General features: G+C 42.8%; 1 protein-coding gene across 1 annotated transcript; it reads left to right on the top strand.

The window, feature by feature from the left end:
* On the top strand, window positions 1-21,724 carry TM9SF3 (transmembrane 9 superfamily member 3). The gene is made up of 15 exons (XM_081864320.1): window positions 1-161; window positions 6,839-7,034; window positions 8,101-8,223; window positions 8,353-8,513; window positions 9,181-9,258; window positions 10,449-10,580; window positions 12,320-12,486; window positions 13,977-14,071; window positions 15,691-15,821; window positions 16,466-16,605; window positions 17,937-18,005; window positions 18,114-18,260; window positions 18,935-19,018; window positions 19,157-19,233; window positions 19,829-21,724. The coding sequence occupies exons 1-15, from the start codon at window positions 84-86 to the stop codon at window positions 19,894-19,896; spliced, it is 1,746 nt and encodes a 581-aa protein (XP_081720446.1). The 5' UTR covers window positions 1-83; the 3' UTR covers window positions 19,897-21,724.
* The last annotated feature ends 1,699 nt before the right edge of the window (window positions 21,725-23,423 follow it).

The raw sequence follows: 23,423 nt of genomic DNA on the forward strand, positions 1-23,423 counted from the left end.
CCGGTGTGCGCCCGGATGACGTGGCGGGAACGGCGGAAGCGGCGGCGCCTCCTTTTCTTCGGCGGCGGCTGGTGGAGACGGGGATGGCGCCGGCCGGGCTCCTGTGGTGCGTGGCGGCCTTGCTGGTGCTGCGGGGCCGCGCCGACGAGCACGAGCACACGGTGAGGCGGCGCGCCGCGGAGGGCGGCCTCCCCTCTTCCTTCCGCCCTGCCGTCAGTCCGTCCGTCGCTCGCTTGCCCGCCCTGCCTAAGAGGGCCTGGTTCGGGGCGGCCCCTCTGCCTCCTCCAGGCCTGTCCTGAGGGCCGCGAGGAGGGAGAGGGCCCAGTGGGGCTTCGCTTGGTGGCGGTGAGGGCCCGTCGCGCGTCTCTCCGAGCGAGGAAGGCTTCTTGTCCTGTTGGGCCTGGGGGGTGAGGGGGCCTCGTCCAGAGCCGCCTTTTCTGCAGTGGAGGGGGGGGGAGGCGAAGTGGCCGCCCGAGCTCAGGATGCCGTGCAGCTCCACCCTGCGCCGCCCGGCCCCGTTTAGTTCACCGAGCCTAGGATTGCGAGTCAGACTTTTGTAGCCCCGTGTCACGTTGGAGGAGGAGAGATTCCCTGGATATCGCCACCCCTTTCGCTTCCTTGAGGGAACGTTGCGCTGCGAGAGTTTGGTGTGTGGTGATGGTGGGGAAACGCCAGCCACATCCGCTTAAGAAAACAAAAAACCGTTCGTCTCACATCGCATAACGGGCTTGGCAAGTTTTGAGAACAGCGGCGTGGCTGCGCTAGTGATAGTCGTCCCTTCACGTGAAAGTTGGGAGAGGCAGCAGCTTGCCTCTCTGCGTGTCTTGGCTTCTAGCATGGCAAAAGGTGGTGGGGGGTTCCTACCTTTCTGTGGCAGGTTATTGCCCCATTAGAGAGCAGTTAAGCAAGGGTCTTGAATGTGCAATCTTGGATATGTGCCTTAAGCCGTGGCCGACCTGCAGCGCTGTGTAGCCTATAACAACACATAGGAAATGCGCAGCCCATAAAATACTGACCTGGTTCGCGTGTCAAGTTAAGCCATTGTTTATTTTTATCTATGGTTTCATACAAGCAAGTAGTGTCTGGTGCACACTGTTCAAGTTTCCAGTTCGCTCTTCCTCCTGCTAACCCTTTGCTGTGGTGGGGGATGAAGGAAACCAGAGGCTGGCTTAGCATTGCGGGTGAACCTGCAAAGCCATGGAATTGTTTGATTCTGGGACTTCCTGTTCATGTGTGCTTTCTTTCCGTCTCTCTATGCCTTTCTATAAAAAGAATATTCAAAGTGGCAAAGGGTGTAATAGAAAATTAAAACAACATAAAAACCCACAGTACATATTTACAAAGTAAATTTGTAAAATAACAACAAAAAACAACCCCACAAGCAGTATATTTATTTATTTTAAAGATTTTTGCTCTCCCTTTCAAGCAACCAACTGTAATGCACAACTCTCAAATACACATCACCTGGCAGGCCTTTGTTTTCTAACTGGTGGATGGTTCCAGAGTTTGTTATCCTTCATTAAAGTGGAGCTGAATGTTCTTTCTGGCAGCAAGTGGGGAAGCAAACATCCTGCAGTCTTTCCATCCATAATGAATGGGGCCAAAGCAGTCTTCCTGGAGGTGGGTGATGGTCATTGGTCTTCAGACCAACAACCAGAATTCCTTTTTAAAAGCAATACCTGTTGAAAACTATTGGAAGAGGAATTGTAGAGTTGGAAAGGACCCTGAGGGTCATCTGGTCCATTCACCTGCAATGCAGGACTCTGAAAAAACCTATCCATGATGGATGGCCACCCAACCTCTGCTTAAAAACCTCTAATAAAGGAGAGGACTACCTCCATCAGAAAGCTTTTACTGATGTTTAGTCAGAATCTCATTTCTAGTAACTTGAATCCATTGGTCCAGGTTCTACCCTTCAGAATGGGCGAAAACAAGCTTGTTCCATCTTTCATGTGACAGTCCTTTAGATATTTGAAGATGGCTCCTCTCCGTCTCCCCTAAACATACCCAACTCCCACAACCATTGGTTTCCAGACCCTTTATCAGGGATATCCTGGTTTATTGAAAGGCAAGCAGAAGCAGTGATAGCAGCAAGCAGATTTTTCCCAACAAAGAGTTGTACAGTCTTGGTGCCACTACAGAAAATGGCCAGATCTTAGACTAAGGCTGTAGTCCTATGCCTACTCAGAAGTAAGTCACATTGAATTCAGTGGAGCTAGGACTGCAGCCTTAGCCTATGTAGTGCTGTTCAAAGGCTACTCTCTGTCAAAGACAAGGAGGGATGAGTTTGTTCTGGCACATAGCATATGCCTTAATCCCTGGTATAAAAGTGCTACTAAACCAACAAAGTTTTCCCTGGCAGAATATTGAATGCTTGACTTTATAGGTAGGGCAGCTGTTAACAGTTCTTGATAAATGGCAGGAATGCTTGTAACATGTACATAGAAACAAGGGGTTGTCTAAGGCAAATAGGAAAACCTGAATTGTTTGGGCAGGAATTGTCACACTGATGAAAGCTGATTTTTTAAAATTGTGAATCAAGTTTCTCTATGAACATTGGTTAAACATTGGCTATTGGGGATGAATATTCAATAACATTATAGGTATCCTATGAGGATATATAATTTGTGGGAGCTATTCCATGCTTGGAAAAACAGATTCTCTTATCAGTGTGATATAACTGAAAGTCTGGGGAACAATGGTATTCTTAATGCTCTTGTGTTGATTTTTATGCAATATTCTACCACAGACCGTCCTGGGTCGCACGTTATTCTAAGCCAAACATTAGCTTAACATGAATGTGTGGGCTCCCATGGAGTAGCTGGTAGCTGATTTTCTTTCTGCCATTGTTTCTGGAGCTGTGCTGCAATAAGTGAAGCCAAGATTTGCCTTACCATGTTGTCTGAATCAGAGTTAATTGTTTAGCTCTCCCAGACTAACCATGAACTATAAACCAAGAACAAACCTTGGATTCACCTCTCTGAACCGGAAGCCCTGCTTTGGATGGTGCACTAAGCCACAGCGCAGCAACAAAAGGGCCTGTGGAGGAGTAAAGTGACTGCAAGCTTTTTCGGGAACCTGCTTATTTCTGCTAAGGCATAGTTTGGTTTTGTGTAACTGATTTCACTTCCATAGAATCAAAAGGTGTGCAGCTTCTTGGAAGGAAGCCACAACTCCTCTTGGGTGTGATGAATGGGTAAACACAGAAGAAAACACTGGTTTCAGTGCAAACATCTTGGTTTGTATATTAACCAAGAGTTCTGTGTTTTGTCAGACCTAATACATTGGTACTTCCGGTTACGAATGGGATCCATTCCGGAGGCCTGGCTGCATCCTGAAAACTTTGTAACTGGAGGCACCCTTCTGTGTACGTGCGCGGTGTGATTGAGCGCTTCTGCACACACACACACGGGGAAACCCGGAAGTATACACGTGGGTTTGCCGCGTTCGCAACCCGAAGTTAACGTATTCAGAGGGATACGTAAGCAGAGGTACAACTGTATAGTTAAATCGGGAAAAGAAGCCAGGATCAGGCTTATTTCTTGGTTGGTTAACAGACATTAAGCCAGAATTGCCTGTTCTGGGCAAAACGAGGAACTGGCTTAATACAAGCCAGGATCTTTGTGCCGGTCAATGCACAGTGGGAAGGGCAAGAGAAGTGTTTGGCCCTAGTGTCCATAGGAAGCCTCAGAAATAATCCAAACTGGTCTTTTCTCCCATTTAAAAATAACACAACATGAAATCTGTATTTCATATAAATTACTATATTGGGGGCTTCCTACAGGACAGAGGGACTAGCTGGTCATTGCAGCGTAGCTTGTATCAGCAGGATAAGCCACACAGTCCATGTGGATGATACTGTATCCTATTTTATACCTTATACCGGTAGTTATCTGCAATGTTTTAAGCTCTTTTTCCCATGGTTAGCGTAGGTAGCATGGAACAAGTGTTTAAAAAATAAGATACGAAACGCCGAAAGAGAAATAACATGGTAAAAAGAAAGCTTCTGAGTTATGTATCAAATAGATTTCATTAACTTCGCAAACCTACATGCCAGAAGTCCTTTTCATTTTTGTGGCTCAGAGATGTTGTCTTCACTGAATTCTCCCACCTGACTAGCAGCCATCTGCCTTATATCCTAGACCAGGGCGGTCCAGCCTCTCAGTTTAAGTGGGCCACAAGAGTACTTTGACACAGAACCCGTGGGCCATACACTGAATTAAATTACCATATCATAAATTAAAGTTTTTGTAATATAGTTAATATTTTTAATATACACAGTTAATATATATTTAATTAAATACCTAATTAAATTCACAATGTATAGATTTAATATATTTATTAAATGATATTTAATACACAAACAGATGTGTGCGCTTTTGTTAACGACACAGGCACTGAGTCCCTGTCAGGATAAAAAAGGGGGGGGTATAAATAAAGGTAAAGGGACCCCTGACCATTAGGTCCAGTTGTGACCAACTCTGGGGTTGCAGCGCACATCTCGCTTTACAGTGGTGCCTCGCAAGACGAAAAGAATCCGTTCTGTGATTCTCTTCGTCTAGCGGTTTTTTCGTCTTGCGAAGCAAGCCCATTGACGGCTTAGCGGATTAGCGCTATTAGCGGCTTTTAGCGGATAAGCAGATAAGCAGATAAGTGGCTTAGCGGCTTAGAAAAAGGGGGGGGGGAGTCGGAAAAACTCGCAAGACATTTTCGTCTTGTGAAGCAAGCCCATAGGAAATTCGTTTTGCGAAGCACCTCCAAAACGGAAAACCCTTTCGTCTAGCGGGTTTTCCATCTTGCGGGGCACCACTGTATTGGCCGAGGGAACCAGCATACAGCTTCTGGGTCATGTGGCCAGCATGACTAAGCCACTTCTGGCAAACCAGAGCAGCGCACGGAAACGCCATTTACCTTCCCGCCGGAGCCGTCCCTATTAATCTACTTGCACTTTGACATGCTTTTGAACTGCTAGGTTGGCAGGAGCTGGGACCGAGCAATGGGAGCTCACCCTGCCGAACCGCCGACCTTCTGATCGGCAAGTCTTAGGCTCTGTGGTTTAACCCACAGCGCCACCCGCGTCCTCCGGGGTATAAATATGATGATGATAAACAACTTATTTTAGAATGCTCCTTGTTAAAACAGTTTGATCCTCTTGTGAAGCCAGTTAACAAACTCAGCTCATTGGTTGTTACCCTGGCACGAACCAACTAAGAGACAGGGTTTCTCTCTGACCTTACTGTTCATAACACCTCCCCCCAAAGCAATGTATAGGTACCTGTAACTTGGGATAATATTTTGTGCATCTGATGGGGGCGGGGGGGAATGTAGTCCACAAAAGCTTATGCCACAATGAATTTGTTCGTTTTTAAAAGTGCCACGGGACTCATTATTCTTATTTACCCTGTTAGCTTCTTTTAATTGCTTCTCTCCTCTGAAGCCTTTGACATTTGTTCCCATCTTAAAATGCCATATTCCAGCTAGATTTCTAACCCATGCCTCTTTAACATCTTCCTTGACGATTACTTGACCCGTGTACTCTTATTTAAAAAGGAGTACAGATACTACTTACTTTTTGCATAGGAAAAAATATATTTAGCTGCACTTTTTTTTACATTTAGCAGCCCAAATTAGGTAGAAACCTAGTGCACTTTGAGGTAGGTAGCAAAAACTATCTCATAAGCTTCCCTGTGCCTTCTTCAGTTCCTTTTCTCCTAACTATCTACCCACTTGCTGCAGCCCTGCCTCAGCTTTTTGACACTGCAGTAGCCCTATGCTCCAAGATTTTCTTTGCCTTGTGTGAGGATGCATGGACAACTGCCAGGGCACTGTGCTTGGCAAAGCTGAGGCCAGCTTCTATTAGTGCTGTGATCTGCAACTGCTGTGCCACCAGTAGGGAGCTGTGTGTTTTGGTGGCAAACCACCAATAATTGTTTGTCAAAGGAAGTCAAGAGAAGATAAGCAGAATGTACCGGTTCCTTTTTTTGAGAAAACTCAGCACCTCACTATTGTCTGCTGAATGTGAGCAGCCATCAAAAGTAAGATGGGATTCTTGGACATTTTAACGCCCATACATAACAAATGACAAACACTTCATTATCCTGCTAAACTTACACAATTCAGCCAACAGTGTGCTACCTGGTGCTGTTGGTCCTGACTTTTAAAGCCCTAAATGGCCTCGGCTCAGTATACCTGAAGGAGCATCTCCACCTCCATCGTTCAGCCTGGGCACTGAGGTCCAGTGCCAAGGGCCCTCTGGCGGTTCCCTCCCTGTGAGAAGTGAGGTTACAGGGAACCAGGCAGGAGGCCTTCTCAGTAGTGGCGCCTGGCCTGTGGAACACCCTCCCATCAGATGTCAAGGAAATAAACAACTATCTGATTTGTAGAAGGCAGACCTGTTTAGGGACGTGTTTAATGTTTAATGTTTGGTGTTCTATTGTGCTTTTAATTCTGTTGGGAGCCTCCCAGAGTGGCTGGGGAAACCCAGCCAGATAGGCAGGGTATAAATAATAAATTATTATTATTAATATTATTATTATTATCTGCAGAAGATGGATACAAGAAAGAAAAGGATTTGAATATGTAGTGCAGTTCTAATTTTAGAGTAAGGCTGTACAAGCTTGGCCTAATTTCATGTGAGTGGCAAGGAGGGAGCCTATAATAAGTTCCAGCTCAGTTGGCCCTCAACAGTTTACTTCTGCGGGAATGTGGCCCTTGAAAGCAAAAATGTTCCTCACTGTGTTTTGCACATTCTTCACAGATTTTCCTGTGAATATTTGCTCAGTTCTAAATAACACATTTATTTATAATCCTTTTACTTTTCAATATGCTTTCTTTTCAGTACCAAGATAAAGAAGAAGTTGTTTTATGGATGAATACAGTAGGACCATACCACAATCGCCAGGAGACATACAAATACTTTTCTCTCCCTTTCTGTGGTGGATCCAAAAAAAGCATTGGTCACTACCATGAAACGCTCGGAGAAGCACTGCAAGGAGTTGAATTGGAGTTCAGTGGTCTGGACATTAAATTTAAAGGTAAACTGCTTTTGTTAATGTTTTCCAAATTTGCACACGACTGTTCCAGTCTTAAACACACACACTTGGAATTATATTGTCTTATGTTCAGAAATTTGTTTACTGCAGCTCAGTTACTTCTTCGTTAACCCTCCAACACCATCATTGATACTACTTTTGTTCACAATTATTGTTAAGGGTTCAGAAGCAGGCCACGCTCCTGTTCCCTTCCATGGGCCTTTCCCACACCTGTCTTCATTGTCATAAAGGTTAATGCTGGTGTTGACCTTAAGATTAGGAAAAAGGTTTAGTGGGAATTGCTATTAACCAGTACAGGGGTACCTTGGGTTACATATGCTTCAGGTTACAGACTCCACTAACTCAGAAATAGTACCTTGGGTTAAGAACTTTGCTTCAGGATGAGAACAGAAATCGCATGGCGGCAGCAGAGCAGCAGCGGGAGGCCCCATTAGCTAAAGTGGTGCTTCAGGTTAAGAACAGTTTCAGGTTAAGAACGGACCTCCGGAATGAATTAAGTACGTAACCAGAGGTACCACTGTATTTGAAACCAGGGTTTTAATTTGGTTACCATTAACCATGATGAAGGATGGCTGGAAAATTTGCACAGGCAGAAGCCTATACACATACTCTCTTTTTTGTGGGAGTCTTATTTGTGTGTGTGTGTGTGTGTGTGTGTGTGAGTGATTGATTGATCTGGTGATTTGGTTATTGGTTTGGAGAAAAGCATGGCAGGAGTGATGGTCTATGCAGTCTGTGTGCTTTGAGGGACAGAGTGCTGTATATACTCAAAGCCAAAAAGCTGGATTTGGGTTGCTCTTAAGTCCTTGAGCATTTGATGCCCATCAATAGACTTTTGGGGCCTTGTGGGTGGGTTTAATTTTATTTGTAGTTCAGCAGTAAGGGTTAGCAACAGTGCAACATAAAGGAGCTCAGCGGGGCTGAAAGTGGGGAAATCATCTTTGAGTGACTGATCCTTTTAGTAAAATAATGTTAGGGTAATATCCAGGGCTCAATGAACTCTCAGTTAATGCACTATTAATGCATTTTTTTTCAATAATTTCCGCAGATGATGTGATGCAGACAACTTACTGTGAAATAGACTTGGATAAGCAAACAAGAGATGCATTTGTTTATGCTATCAAAAATCATTATTGGTATCAGATGTACATAGATGACTTGCCAATATGGGGTAAGAAATGTTTGCCTGCAAAACGGAAAACATTTAAATAAGTAGTATACCCTTGATCTTATCTGACGCCTTTCTGTCCTGCTTTATCCTACTTTCTTCCCTATTTGATCAAGCATTGCCTCTTTGCAGGTATTGTTGGTGAAGCTGACGAAAATGGTGAAGATTACTATCTCTGGACGTACAAAAAACTTGAAATAGGCTATAATGGAAATAGAATTGTAGATGTGAATCTGACAAGTGAAGGAAAAGTTAAACTAGTTCCCAACACCAAAATCCAAATGTCTTACTCTGTAAGTAATTCAAATTCATGGGTAACATTATTTATACTCTTACGTTAGTGGTGACTAGGCCATTCAGCGAGCTGAGCTAATCTCTTCATTTTAGCCTTGCGTTGAGAGCTAACTGGTGTGCTCGTTGTCACTTTCTACCCTATTCCCAGCGATATATCAAAATAGAGCTGGCAGTTGAATATAACTGCAGGTTATCTTCAAAAACTTACTCTCTCACCTCATGCTCTGGATTGCTGTATGTTGGGCCTATCTGCATGCTTAGGATTTCCAAGTCCAGACCCTGAAAAGCACCTTTGTGCTTTAAAGGGTTGTATAGAAGCAGAGTTTTTATTGAGTTTGGCTCTTGCATATTAACAGTGCTCTGGCACACAGTCTTCTGCTTCAACAGCCTTCTTCCTGTATGGTTGCCAGCTTGCCGCTATTTTTTTGATGGTCCTTCAGTTGACATGGAGAAAATAATGACTGAAATAAACAAGTCTCTGTCTCCCTACTAGGAAAAGGTTCTCTTGCATGTCACAGGAGTAGGGTCACGAAGAAAGGTGGCAACTCAGATTGCCAGTTCACAACCTGTTTTATTTTTTCCTAACTATAGGTGATTTGCTGAACTGGAATTCAGTAGACCTATAACCAAATATTGTCAGCTTTTCAAGTGTTAATTTCTTTCTAGGTGAAATGGAAAAGGTCAGATGTGAAGTTTGAAGACAGATTTGACAAGTACCTCGACCCATCTTTCTTTCAACACAGGGTATGTTTCCTTTATTCAGTTTATGTATATACACATTATAATAATTAGTAACCCAGAAAACTCCTGTCCTGGTTAAATCTTGAATGGGTAGTGTCCAGATCGGACAGTGAACTCTCCTTCAGATCTTTAACCAGGGTTAAGGTTGGGGAGGTCACTTAAAACCTTTGGCGTTTAAACATCAGCATGCAACAAGAGTTTTTTCTTCTTCTTTAGTGTCCCTAACTTCCATTAGCTTTACATATGAGCTCTGCTTCTAGGATATGTTCCTTCAATCTTTTACCGTATTTTTCGCTCTATAGGACGCACTTTTTCCCCTCCAAAAATTAAGGGGAAATGTGTGTGCGTCCTATAGAGCGAATGCAGGCTGTGCTGCTAAGCCCAAAGGCAGAACAGGGAGACGGAGCGCTGCGGAGCGCTCCGTCTCACTGTTCTAGCTTGGGGACAGCTGCGCGCAAAGCCTCTCCAGGGCAGCGGGGTGCCTTCACCCCGCTCTCCTGCAGAGGCTAGCAAGGCTGTTCCCAAGCCAGAACAGCGAGACGGAGGGCTCCGTCTCGCTCTTCTAGCTTGGGGACGGCTGCGCGCAAAGCCTCTCCAGGGCAGCGGGGCGCTGCGCTCCAAAGGCTTCAGGGATCTTTGAGGCTGGCGGTGGGGGGAAGCAGCGCTTCCCCCCACCGCCAGCCTCACACGCTCGGGTGAATGCACCTTGAACGCACCTTGTTTTAGAGGGGGAGAACAAGGGGAAAAATTTATTTCCCTGTTCCCCCCTCCTATGGTCCGGTGCGTCCTATAGAGCGAAAAATACGGTAATTTCACCTTGCTCCTCCAACCTTATTATTATTATTATTATTATTATTATTATTTATTAGATGTGACTCTTAAACCTTAGTACAGTAGGCTACATTTCAGCTATGCAATGAAACCCACCACCGTTCTCCATCCAGTCAAACAAGAAGCATTATTACATTTCAAAGTCACATTTTAACCAGGTAGGGGAGCATTTGATGGTGTGGACAGGACAGTGAGGGGCGTGGCTTGGGAACAGTCCCAAGGGCCAAGCTGAGAGGCCTTCTGGGCAGCATTTGACCCTTTTCTTGAGGTTCCCCATCGCTGGGCTACAGTATTTATTTTGTCTTTTGAGTAGCTTGCTTAAACAATAAACAAGCTGACACATTTCCACTTTTTTATTTTAGATTCACTGGTTTTCAATCTTCAATTCCTTCATGATGGTTATTTTCCTGGTGGGCTTGGTTTCTATGATTTTAATGAGGACACTGAGAAAAGATTATGCACGATACAGTAAAGAAGAAGAAATGGATGATATGGTAAGAGTCTTGTTTATCTGCTACTATTTCTTTTTAAAAATTGCATTTTCATTTCTGGAACACTTGTCCAAGTGACAGTAATTTTTCAGTGAAAGGAAAGGATCACTAGAACAAGTTTTCGGACAGATTTCAGTTCCTCTGGGTGTTTCTGTGTAATTTATGTGAGGGCTTAAATTCAGGAAGGTTGAAGTTCCTTGATATGGGGGTGTCTTACTGCTCAGTTTATGTTCGACTTTCAGAGGTGCAGCTAGTCCTTTTGGTGACTAGGTAACCTATCATATTCTGTCAGTTTCCCCCATATATTCAGTTTAATTGCTTGCATCTTCCTTCCTTCCTTCCTTCCTTCCTTCCTTCCTTCCTTCCTTCCTTCTTTGGAGGGCATTGCCAACCCCCAACCCCAACATGCCTGGACAGAAAGTCAAAATAACTCCCTACCACTACAGTGGTACCTCTAGATACGAATGGGATCCGTTCCGGAGCCCCGTTCGCATCTAGAATTAAACATAACTAGTGATGGCGCGTCTGCGCATGGGCGCACCGCTTTTCGCTGCTTCTGCGCATGCGTGTGACGTCATTTTGAGCATCTGCGCATGCGGCAAAACCCAGAAGTAACGCGCTCCGTTACTTCCGGGTTGCCGAGGAGCGCAACTTGAACGCGCTCAACTCAAAGCGTATTCAACCCGAGGTATGACTGTATAGGGAATTATTTAGGAGTGCAAGGAGTAGACTTCAAACAAGTGCATCTGTGGGGTTGGAAAGTCTCAGAGCATTCAAATATGCAAGGCCTCATAAAAGAAAAGCTGCTTGGAGCAACATTCCTTTTACTCTTTCGACCCTTGTTCCAAAGAAAGGAATGCAAGTGGATTATGGCAAAGAACTTTCTCAAAAGCTTGCTGACCTAGCACAATTGAATACAGATTGAGGCAAGTGCCCTAGCAATTTAATCCCCACTGGTAGTATAGCAGAGTATTGACACTCAAAAGCATGAGCTCATTAGCGAAAGAGCTTTTTGACTCCTGAGCCAGTCAACACATAAGTCAGGAATTATGTCCAAGCAATCCACTCTTGGTGGTGCTAAAATGGTTGCAGAGAGATCCTCTGAAACACCCAACATTTAGAACACTGGGAATGAATGACCAAGAACCACAGTACTTGAATGTTCTCCTTACATCAGAGGTTCTAAGCTTGAGCTCATCTGAAAGAAAATATTTTTCTCCTTGGGGCAGTCCTTGAGAGCCCTTAGCAAGGTTTCTGGTGCTGTGCACAGAATGGCCCTCCACCCTGCCTAAGCTGATTGTCTATGGAGAGCAGCTTTCTGGGATCTAGCATTTGAGTGGCAGAGCCCCAGGATTTGGTGTTGTTTTTCCAGGAATTCTTACTAAGGGAATGGGCACAGCTGAAATACAAATCTGTTGTAGCACCCTAGCGTTGCAAAGAGAATGGATCACAGCCAACCATGGCAACTCACTCTAACCACAAGTAGCCAGATGCCTGGCTGAACCTTCTGCTGAATGCCTCACTGTATCAAGCACTTAGTGAGCTTTAGTACCCTCATGTACAGTGCTTTGGAATATTTATTGCATCTCATGGTACATAGCGTCTCACAAAGTGCTTCCTTCCTATAACAGTTTGGCCATTGTCTCTTTTTTCTCCTCCTTAAATGGGTATTTTTGCTTAAACGGGATTGACTACTAGCCATTTCCTTCCTGGTGATTGTTTTCAAACTTTTTTGTGTGCAGGACAGAGATCTAGGTGATGAATATGGCTGGAAACAGGTTCACGGCGATGTCTTCAGACCATCCAGTCATCCTTTAATATTTTCATCTTTGATTGGTTCTGGCTGCCAGATCTTTGCAGTTTCTTTCATAGTGATCATTGTTGCAATGCTGGAGGATTTATACACAGAGTGAGTATTGCTTCGTGCCTTCATCATATCTTAAAAGATCTTGGCTGAGATTCAGGAACTCCTTACAGTTTACACATTGGGGCAATTTTTCTATGCCCAGGGGATGAGAACCACCTCTGTGTTCATAAATCATTCTCAATGGCCATCATGGTGCAGAACCCTTGAGCGTAATTTCAGAAATGAAAAGTTTAAAACAACATCTTGGATCCTGGCTTTCTTTCTATGAACGAAACAAGAGTTCATGTCAAGGTTTTCCTGTTCCCTGTGCCCCTCGAGGGCTGGGGAACCGTTTGGAAATAGTGTGGTGCAAATGGAAAGAGGGAGGAGTTGGCAGAAACCTCCTGATTTTGTACTTTCTATGTGCAGATTAAAAGCATAATTAGTAACACAGACTGATTACTTGGGGGAGCATTGTAGAGGCTCAGGCAACCTGGGAAGGTGCATCCCGTCAGATGAGGAAAAATGATGAATTAGGTCCCAGACTTCAAAAGAGTTGACTTGGCCACGAAACAGCAGAACTAGATAAGAACCCAAAACCTGCTGGATTCCAAGACTGTTTTTCCAGTGACTGACATTCATTCAAAAGGTGTAAAGGGTATCTGCTTTTTTAAAAAATACATAGAATAGCAAGAGAGCGCTTCGGGCCAGTGGTGAGAAACAGCTTCTTGCAGCTCTCCCAGTCTCTCTTCTGGAGAGACACTTTGTTTTTGTGGAAACCCTCTGGAACTCTATGTACAAGCCAGAAGCTTCCAAGTGATCTTTGTAGAACAGGGGTCTTAAACCTTTTTTAGCTGTGGTCTGGTCCACCGTCCCTCAGACCATGTGGTGGGCCGGACTATATTTTGGGAAGAAAAAACTGAATGACTTCCTATGCCCCACAAATAACCCAGAGATGGATTTTAAATAAAAGGATACATTCCACTCATGTAAAAACACGCTGATTCCTGGACCGTCCACGGGCCAGATTGAGAAGGCTATTGGGTCGCATCCGGCCCCTGGGCCTTAGGTTGCCTACCCCTATTGTAGAACTTAGCAGAAACGAAAACTTATGAGTATCGTTTCCAGACTGCTGTAATCTGAAAAATAATGACAAACCATAGCTTATCACAAATGAGTCACACTGCTTGATTATTGCTCCTGCTCACGCTAGGGGAGGAACAAACTACAAACTTTGGCTAACCATGTGGTGTGGGAACATGGGTTGTTTTTCCAATAAGCCAAGGTTTATGATCCTGGTTAGGGGAAGTGTGATTGAGCAGCATGCGGCAGCTTATGGTGACATGTAACTGTGGCTATAATGGAATACTTAATCCAGATGTTCAAAGCACTTTGGGATTTTGTTCTTGCTGCACATTAAAATTGTTGGTGTTTTGCACTAGCTGAAGCTAAACATTCAGCATACCTTCCACAATTTGCTCCTTGTAACTTTTTACATTGGTAGTCTTCAGGCAGTCATTTGTGTAGCCAAAACTACATGTCTTTCATTTTAGGAGAGGATCAATGCTAAGTACCGCTATTTTTGTTTATGCTGCAACATCCCCAGTGAATGGTTACTTTGGAGGAAGCCTTTATGCCAGGCAAGGAGGTGAGACTTTTAAAATTACTTTTGTATTAAATATAATTTTGGAAGGAATTTAATATCTTACCACCATCCTGGGTTGCTTTTGACTTTTGGGGATTACCTGCACCATTATACAGTTGTGAATTTTCTGGGTTCTGCAGACAGCTTTGTGCCTAGCAAATTTCTCTGTGGCGAGAATACCTTGAGTAAGTGCACAGAGTAAATTAATACTGTGGCCGCAGTTAGATGTTGCAAATACAGTAGTAGTATGCTGTTGTCTTTGGGATAGATTGCTCCCACCTGATCAGAAAGGAGTCAAGAAGGGCTTGGTAGTTAAGTCAGTGAAGGGTAAGCAAGTTTGTGTCCTGTGGCAGAGGTTCTTGTTCACGGTACCTCAGCAGCATGATAATCGGAATAGCTGAACAGGTGTTGCAGTATCTTCTCATGTCCCTTTGAGCATATGTTGCCATCTGAAGAAACCCTTTGGAATCTACTGAAGGCCAGACTCTGTTCTCATTTATGGGAAAATATGCACCCCAACCTAAGGCTTTGGAGAGGAATGGGAGGCTGCAGGCGTTTCCTAGGTGACAGCAGACACCACAAATAATAAGAGGGCCATTCTCCTGCAGATACCATATCAATTGTATCTATTCCTTGTCTTGAAAATCCTAGAGGTGAAAGACAGAATTGTGCCAAGATGTTGAACAGTATAGTGCTTAGAACAATGCCCTCTTCCAGGCCGATGCAGATATGTTTTATGAGCGCTTGTTAGCTATGGTTTCTCAACCAGCTGTGGCTGTATCACATAGTGTTGTCTAGCCCCTGTTTTACCACCTTGTTAGTGTAGGGAGTCTCTATCATATGCTTTGCTGAAATCAAGATATACTGCATCCATGGCATTCCCATGATCCACCATACTAGTAACTATCAAAGGAGAGCGTAGAAGCATGTCTGGCCACCAGATGGTAAATGTTCTCCATCTGCCCAGGAGTTTACTTTGAGCCTTTTCTAAAAAGATACAGAAGCTTTTCCTGGTATTAATGACTCATGATTGTCATTTTTTTTTTACCTTTCAAAATACTTACTTGACAATAGCATATACAGTGGTACCTCGGTTTACGAACTTAATCCGTTCTGGAAGTCCATTTTTAAACCAAAACTGTTCTTAAACTGAGGCACACTTTCTCTAATGAGGCCTTCCGCCGCCATTGCCCTTCCACCGTTTGGCTTCCATTCTTAGACCGAGATAAAGTTTGCAAACTGGGACACAACTTCCGGTTTTGCAGAGTTCTTAAACCAAATAGTTCGTAAACAGGGCTGTTCTTAAACCGAGGTACCACTGTACAGGTAAGGTTGGTGATAGAATCATTTGAGATGTGAGTCTGTTTTAGATCTACACAAGAAAGATAATACTAGGATCCAGACATTTCCAGCCTAAAAATAATCAGACTTTGATCTTAGCATATTAATATTTTCCCTGAACCAAAATTTGTTTTTCAGGGCTATACTGAATATACATTATGCTTTCCTTTTACCTAACCGTTCCTATATCATAACACAGTGTTTTTGGCTACAGAGAGGAACATGTTCACATGCCACTTGAGTTCTGAATCTTAATTTCATTGGGATATTTCTCTTTGCAGGAAGGCGGTGGATAAAGCAGATGTTCATTGGGGCATTCCTTATTCCTGCAATGGTGTGTGGCACAGCCTTCTTCATTAATTTCATTGCCATCTATTATCATGCATCGAGGGCTATTCCCTTTGGAACAATGGTGAGTACATTAGCGCTGTAGGTTTGATCTATTAAATCAAGAAGGCTGCTATACATTGCCTTGGGCAATTAACAGTTTAAAGTAGGCGGGAACTTGCATGCAAAACTTTGAATTACATCACATCAACAAGAAAGCCAAAAGCTTAGGTTTACTGATGCATCCTGATAATTAGTTTATTTAAAGCAAGGATGGGGGACCCTTTTGAGGGTCTGCATGTCAGTGACTTGCAAGATCTGTAGTAAGACAGTCCCTGCCCCACAGCTTATAACATAAAATACACAACATGCCAAGAAACAGGGATTGCCGGGGGGGGGGGGGGTTGGAGAGAGAAGGAAGGTAAGCTCCACCACAAATCTTAGTTAATTTTTAAAAACAGCCAGCTACATGGAAGCAGTTCAGGATGCAAACTAGTCTGATATAATGACTGCTTCTAGATGACCATTGTGGAAAACCAAAGGCAGCTGGTGGTGCCGCCCACCACCACCCCTTCAGATACTTATCCTTTCACGGAATGAATCTTAGTGTTGCTATTCTGAATAGTCATGTTAAGGTTAATGTTGCTAGGAAGCAGAAATTGTTATAATGGGTGCATGTGCTTTGATGCATTTTATATCTTCTCTTCTTGTGTGATTATGAGTTTACAGGTGGCTGTGTGCTGCATCTGCTTCTTTGTTATCCTTCCTTTGAACCTCGTTGGCACAATACTGGGACGGAACCTTTCGGGTCAGCCCAACTTTCCTTGCCGAGTCAATGCTGTTCCTCGTCCAATCCCAGAGAAAAAATGGTAAAGTATAAATGGCTTCTCTTGGCGTTCATGCATCTGGTGAAGTAGGTGGTTGCCCTTGTAAGTAGGTTTGCCCCTTTACTAGCCAAACTACCAAGAAGGTCAGTTCAATTTTAGGTTAAATACATGCTGAGAGATAAAAATCCTATGGGTGTCATTGGTAGTTGCCACATCTTTTTATCAGTGGTTGAGGCAATGTACGGTCTTATTTCTGGTCTGTTGCCTGTAATAAAAGGTAAAGGTAAAGGACCCCTAGATGGTTAAATCCAGTCAAAGGTGAACAATGGGTTGTGGCACTCATCTCTCTTCAGGCCAAGGGAGCCAGTGTTTGTCCACAGACAGCTTTCCGGGTCTCGTGGCCAGCATTACTAAATCGCTTCTGGCACAATGGGACACCATGATGAGTGCCAGAGCCCACGGAAACACTGTTTACCTTCCCACTGCAGTAGTACCTATCTATCTACTTGTGCTGGTGTGCTTTTGAACTGCTAGGTTGGCAGAAGCTGGGACAGAGCAACGGGAGCTCACTCCGTCACATGGATTCAAATCACAGACCTTCCAATTGGCAGGCCCAAGAGGCTCAGTGGTTTAGACCACAGCACCAATGATGAGTATTGTGGATAATTTGAAGAGCAGGATTAGGGAAATGGGCTACCCTCCATGGGCTGCTTTTGACAGGTGAGCAGTCACCAGCTGTCAATCAGGTGATCCAAACGTCAAAGGAAGAATTGGGAGCTCACTCTTAAGCTGAAAGGATTTGGCACTGCTGCAAACTCCGCTTTTGGCAGAGATCCCAAGGGGAACCATTCCCGGTAGGGCTTGCATTTGGTGCCAAACGCAACCCTTGCCTGCCAAGTAACAATTGGGGATGCACATTAAAAGCTTCCAGTTCCTTTTGCAGTCATAGCCTTACTTGCCCCACATGTGTTGTCGATGTGGGGACAGGTGGGTGTGGCTGAGGGAGAAGACTGTGTGTGCCTTAATTTGGCCTGAAGAACAGGCGTTCCTTATTCCTGATTTAGAACTGCTATCATGTTTTTGGTCTAGCAGTGATGAACTCCTTGCACAGGTGGAATTCAGGGGGCTGGCGCTCTAACCCAGAGCAGTAACTGCATGCAGAATGCAACTAAGCCAGCAAGAGTTCTGGAGAATCAGGACTCACATGGTCTGAACCTTACTGAAGTGATCACAGTCCTTTTAGATCTTGCCACCAGTGCATCCTTAAATCAGCTATCCATTTGATTTCAGTGATTCTGCAAGAGCCCCTCTCTTAAGTGAGCTATTCCATTAGTTATGGTCAAATGAGAAAGTTAATTCTAATTTCTTTTCAGGTTTATGGAACCAGCTGTTATTGTTTGCCTAGGTGGGATTCTCCCATTTGGATCCATTTTCATTGAAATGTGAGTCTTCTTCCTAGAGAACTTTGCAAGCGCTTTACTAGGCATTGTCAGCCTGGTTTAATTAAATGTTCATGTCTGTACAATAAACAATGCTTCTTTATTCTGCAGGTATTTTATATTCACTTCCTTCTGGGCTTACAAAATTTATTATGTCTATGGCTTCATGATGTTAGTTCTGGTTATTCTCTGCATTGTGACCGTATGTGTGACAATCGTGTGTACATACTTTCTACTGAATGCAGAGGACTATAGGTGGTAAGTATTTTTTTCCCCACTTACAAGTCAGTCTTAAGCAACAAAAAACCTAGAAATTAGTGCTAGAAATTAGTCTATTCTGCACTTGGAAGAAATCTGTCAGTGGGGTAACACGTAGCTTTGCAGGCAGGCAGGCAGGTGTGTGGGTGTGGGTGTTTTAAGCAAGCCTAACCAGATACATAACGTCATGCATTTTTATGTGTACTCTTTAAATAATGTAAACTTAAAACTGTTGATTCAATTATATTTTGAATTGTTTAGGACTACTTATGTTTGATTTCTTTTTATTGACGATTATTATGTGCATTTTGTGTAAAATGCTTGGAAGATTTTTACAGTTAAATGGCATGCATTTTCTGTTTGGTAAATATTTTTATTTAAGTGATGAGTCTCCAATGTTAAATGCACTGTTTAAAAGTTATGTAAAGAAAAAGAAATCTCTCCCTCTGAAATGTGAAAAACAGAACTGGAAAATGGTGGTTCCACAAAAGTGCACAAGGATTGTGGACAATTTGTGCAACAGTATGAAGAAAGCTAGCTTGTTTTTTCATGGAAGGTGGAAAATAGTTGAACAAATTTTATGACTTCCTGTTACAGTTCTTGTCTAGATTTTCTTGTACTGTTTGCCAGGCTTTTATTCCCAGTTGTTTGAAAGATTTCTGTCTGTTTTTCAGGCAATGGACAAGTTTTCTGTCTGCTGCTTCAACGGCAATCTATGTTTACATGTATTCCTTTTATTACTACTTTTTCAAGACAAAGTACGTAGCCTTTGACATTTTGTATTTTCCTTCCCTTTTAAATTAAGAAAGCTAATACTTCACATTTTTTAAAAAAGATGAATTATTGGTAATATGGGAGATGCAAAAAACATTCCTCTTCCTCTTTTTCCCTCTCAGGATGTATGGCTTGTTTCAGACATCATTTTACTTTGGTTATATGGCAGTATTTAGCACAGCGCTGGGAATAATGTGCGGTACGTTTTCTGCAGCATACTGAAATGCTGTCATCTCTGTTATATTGTGTTTCAGCCTTAAATTAGCATGTATTTGTTCTGCCTGTGAGTTCGTAGTCTATTGAGAAAACAGGGAACACAAGCTAGGAAGACTCCTAAATGGGGGGAAGCATTCCATAAATTGGTTTTCTGGATCTGATTCATTCTGGTGGGGAACATGAGTTTGCTAGCTTATCAGATTTTTAGTCTTTAAGGTTTTTGTCATATGTATGGCTCTTGGCAGCACATGTACAGACACTAAGCCGAAATGCATGTGTTGTTTGAGATGAAAAGAAGCTTGCACTCCAGGGTGAACAAAATGTAATTTTAAAAAAATGATATACCAAAAATGACAATGGTGCATATCTTAAGCTTTTTAAGGAAGGAGCTTTTTGCAGGCTATATGGTTGTATGACATAAACGTAATTATTGAAGCTTATCTGATGTGCTTTTACTTGGGAGGAAGTCCTAATGAATTTAGTAATACATAATTGTAGCAGATATGCTGAGGATTGCAGCCATTGTCTTGTAGAACTTAAGCGAATCTAACCTATATATATTTGCCTTGTTTTTGCAGGAGCTATTGGCTATATGGGAACAAGTGCCTTTGTTCGAAAAATCTACACTAATGTGAAAATTGACTAAGGAAAGTGAACTCTGGAACAGTTAACCCGTGGGGTGGGGTGGGGTGGGGTGGGGTGGGGGACAGAGTATATAAACTTGCACACCAGAAAGCGCAAGGAGAAATTTGTGTATTTAACACTGGGCACTCTGTGGGTCTCTCTTTTGTGGATCATTTAAAGCAACATCTGTTTTCATTGATCCTAGGTTCTTACTGACTTTCTTCAACTGTTCTCAGCAAAAGCTTGGATTGTATTCGGTAGGCATCACTCCCCAGTACATGCTAATCTTCCCAAAAACTAGCTCACAAAGATGAAATAGACTAGCTCTCTTCAGTGAAGAGGACAAAACTGTATTTACACATTTGTTCCATTTAATTAAAAAAGGAAAATGAAACTTGTGGATCCTAAAACTTTGCTGATTAGTTTCTGGTACTTTAAAATACTGTTCTGGAAAGATTTCCTCCATCCAGTTGTTAGTGCTATTTTACAGGGTAAGGGGACACTGGATGCTACCAGGATATTCTAACATTTACATGCATTTGTTTTAAAAAGGCAAATATTTGCATGCAGTATCAGTCTAATAGGACCGACTTTCCATTGGTTCGTCATTAAAGGAATATCCAGCTATATCTGAGATCCATCCAAAGAATCTTAAGTACAAAGGTGGAATTCTCTGCACTGCAATTTTTGTACAGTTAGCAAGAACGGTAAATAAAGATGATGCCATTGGTTTTTATTCAACACTTGGTGGTCTAGGTAACAAAAATAATTGAATGTCTACAATGATATTTTTTTTTCTTTTTTCCTAACTCAGCCGCCCCCTCCCCGGTTTGGCGTGTTTACTTGATGATTAAAAGGGGTAACAAGTGTATAAAACATTAAATGATGTAACTTAGATGTAGCTCCCAAATGTATTTGGATGTACAGATTTACTAAAGAATACTTTTTCTGATGATTCAATGTACAAACGTGTGAATTTAGGTGGCTTTTTACATCCTGCCTGCTGTTGCATGAATTTTGGGGGGGTTTCCTCGCAATGTGTGTGTGTGTGTGTGTGTGTGTCATGTTTTCTGTTGACTGAAGCTCTTTCAGAAGCAAAAACTTGTAATTTATAAGTCTAATTTTGTTTAGTTATCTCTGGACACTTGTGTAACACCTAAAGCAGTGCTGCTTTAAGTGTTCAGAAAATTTGAAATAAACTTTTCAGACAAATGTTCTGATTGTAAAAAATAGATAAATTCCGCACTTGGAAATTTTTTTCAAGCAGTACTGCAGAATACCAATTCTTGAATAAAGTGCTACATATTCTCCATATATCAAAACGCCAGAGGATAGGTCACATTCCAATTCCAGTGTGCTTTGTTAATTTAGAAAGAAGCTTTCTGGCTCATGAGAAGAGGCACCTATTAAGTGTACAGGCTATGATGGTGAAATAGATAGTGGACAAATGACTATTATTTCTGGAAGTTAGTTGCAGCAAGGCCTTCAGGGTTCCTTGTTTTCAAAGATGACTGGAGATTAATTTTAACATGTATCGGCAAGGCAGATTCCAAATAATGCAGGTGTTCCCAAAAGACAAATTACTGTGAGGGGAGTTGGTTAGCCCTAAACTGTGTGTATGGTGTATGTATGTATAAAGCGAAAACAGTTTTTCCCGAGGTAAGTTCACTTGGATACTTATTTTCACCTTGGAAAATTGTGGAAGAGGAGAAATAAATACAATTTACTGTAAGTGAATTGTGGCTGGCTATCTGGAAATGTTTTATATGTGTAGTTAAATTTCATGGTGGGTCTGCAGTTCTTTTCATACCTAAATGGCAGACAGATATTAAATGATTTTGGCCCTCTTATTTTGGTAGTGTTTGCAGTTCATTTTATAAACACTGGTTTTATTCATAAATTCTAATAGAGCAGATTAAATCCTCCATGCAGTTACTGGACAATCTTTTTTCAGGTAGCAGTGCATAGGGGTTCTGCACAGACTTCTCAGAAATCCTTGCAGATTATACAGTAGTGGGATGCATAGCACATTCTGATCCACAGTAGTTTGCCTCTGTTTGGAAACTGGAAATGTTGTTGTTGTTGTTGTTTAGTCGTTTCCGACCCTTCGTGACTCCATGGACCAGAGCACGCCAGGCACTCCTGTCTTCCACTGCCTCACGCAGTTTGGTCAAACTCATGCTGGTAGCTTCGAGAACACTGTCCAACCATCTCGTCCTCTGTTGTCCCCTTCTCCTTGTGCCTTCCATCTTTCCCAACATCAGGGTCTTTTTCAGGGAGTCTTCTCTTCTCATGAGGTGGCCAAAGTATTGGAGTCTCAGCTTCACGATCTGTCCTTCCAGTGAGCACTCAGGGCTGATTTCCTTAAGAATAGAGAGGTTTGATCTTCTTGCAGTCCATTGGACTCTCAAGAGTCTCCTCCAGCACCATAATTCAAAAGCATCAATTCTTTGGCGATCAGCCTTCTTTATGGTCCAGCTCTCACTTCCATACATCACTACTGGGAAAACCATAGCTTTTACTATACGGACCTTTGTTGGCAAGGTGATGTCTCTACTTTTTAAGATGCTGTCTAGGTTTGTCATTGTCAGGAAATATTACTTAAACTAATTAGAACAGTGACCAGAATTTCAATATGGATGCCACTAGTGAGAAATTATTTTATATTTCTCACCGATTTTTGGTTTGTTTCCTGTTCCCAAAAAATAAATTCTAGATTATGTCACAAGGATTATGTTACAGCCAACTTAACGAAATAAGTAAATTAAGTGATGTGGTTATTTTGCATAATACTTGTTTATATTCAGCCCTTTAGTGCAGCTTGCAATGTTTAGGCACCAGGTGAGCCAGCCAGAGGGTGAGGAGAGTGTTTCATAGATGGGGCACCAGCTTACCTCAACGTATATCAGGTTTATACTGGAGTAAGCAGTCATCGAGGTACCCAGGTCCTGCACCAGGGGTTGCCAAGCTTTTTGGACCTGTGGACAAATCTTGGATTTTGAGTGAGTGCTCAGACTCAGGACAAAACTCCACAGGAGCCATTGTGTGACTAACACAAAAGACTGCCACCCAGAAGAGGAGGAGACATCACAAAATCAGAGCAGTCAGGGTGAAGCTTCTCCTAGAATTGTATTTCCATTATAAGAAAGGTAAGCCTTTTGAATTTCTGACTGCCAAACAGCTGTTAAAGGAACAAGAAAATTATTTCCCCTGCCCTGGAATCTAGGGCTGTGCTCCTGCTGGAAGCAAGCCCCTTTTGAGATGAGAATGCTCTGAACCAGTGGTTCCCAATTAGGGGTCCGGGAAATGCACCCAGGGGGGTCACGGCCCCATCTCTTGCCTCCCTCCCAACTGAATTGTTGTCATTCTTGCATGGCAATATCTCAAATTTTATGTCTGTTTTAGGGCTGTGCAATTTTTCAGTTTATTGGCCCAAATTGGCTTTGAAATCACACCACAATAATGATTTTGAGCCAGCAATACACAGCAATATATTGCTCCTTGTGCAAGGGAGAGCAGGGCAGCCGATTTCAAGGCACCTTTTATATC

This window comes from Podarcis erhardii, assembly GCF_964252035.2.
Source record: "Podarcis erhardii genome assembly, chromosome: 5".
Classification (NCBI taxonomy): Eukaryota; Metazoa; Chordata; class Lepidosauria; order Squamata; family Lacertidae; genus Podarcis; species Podarcis erhardii.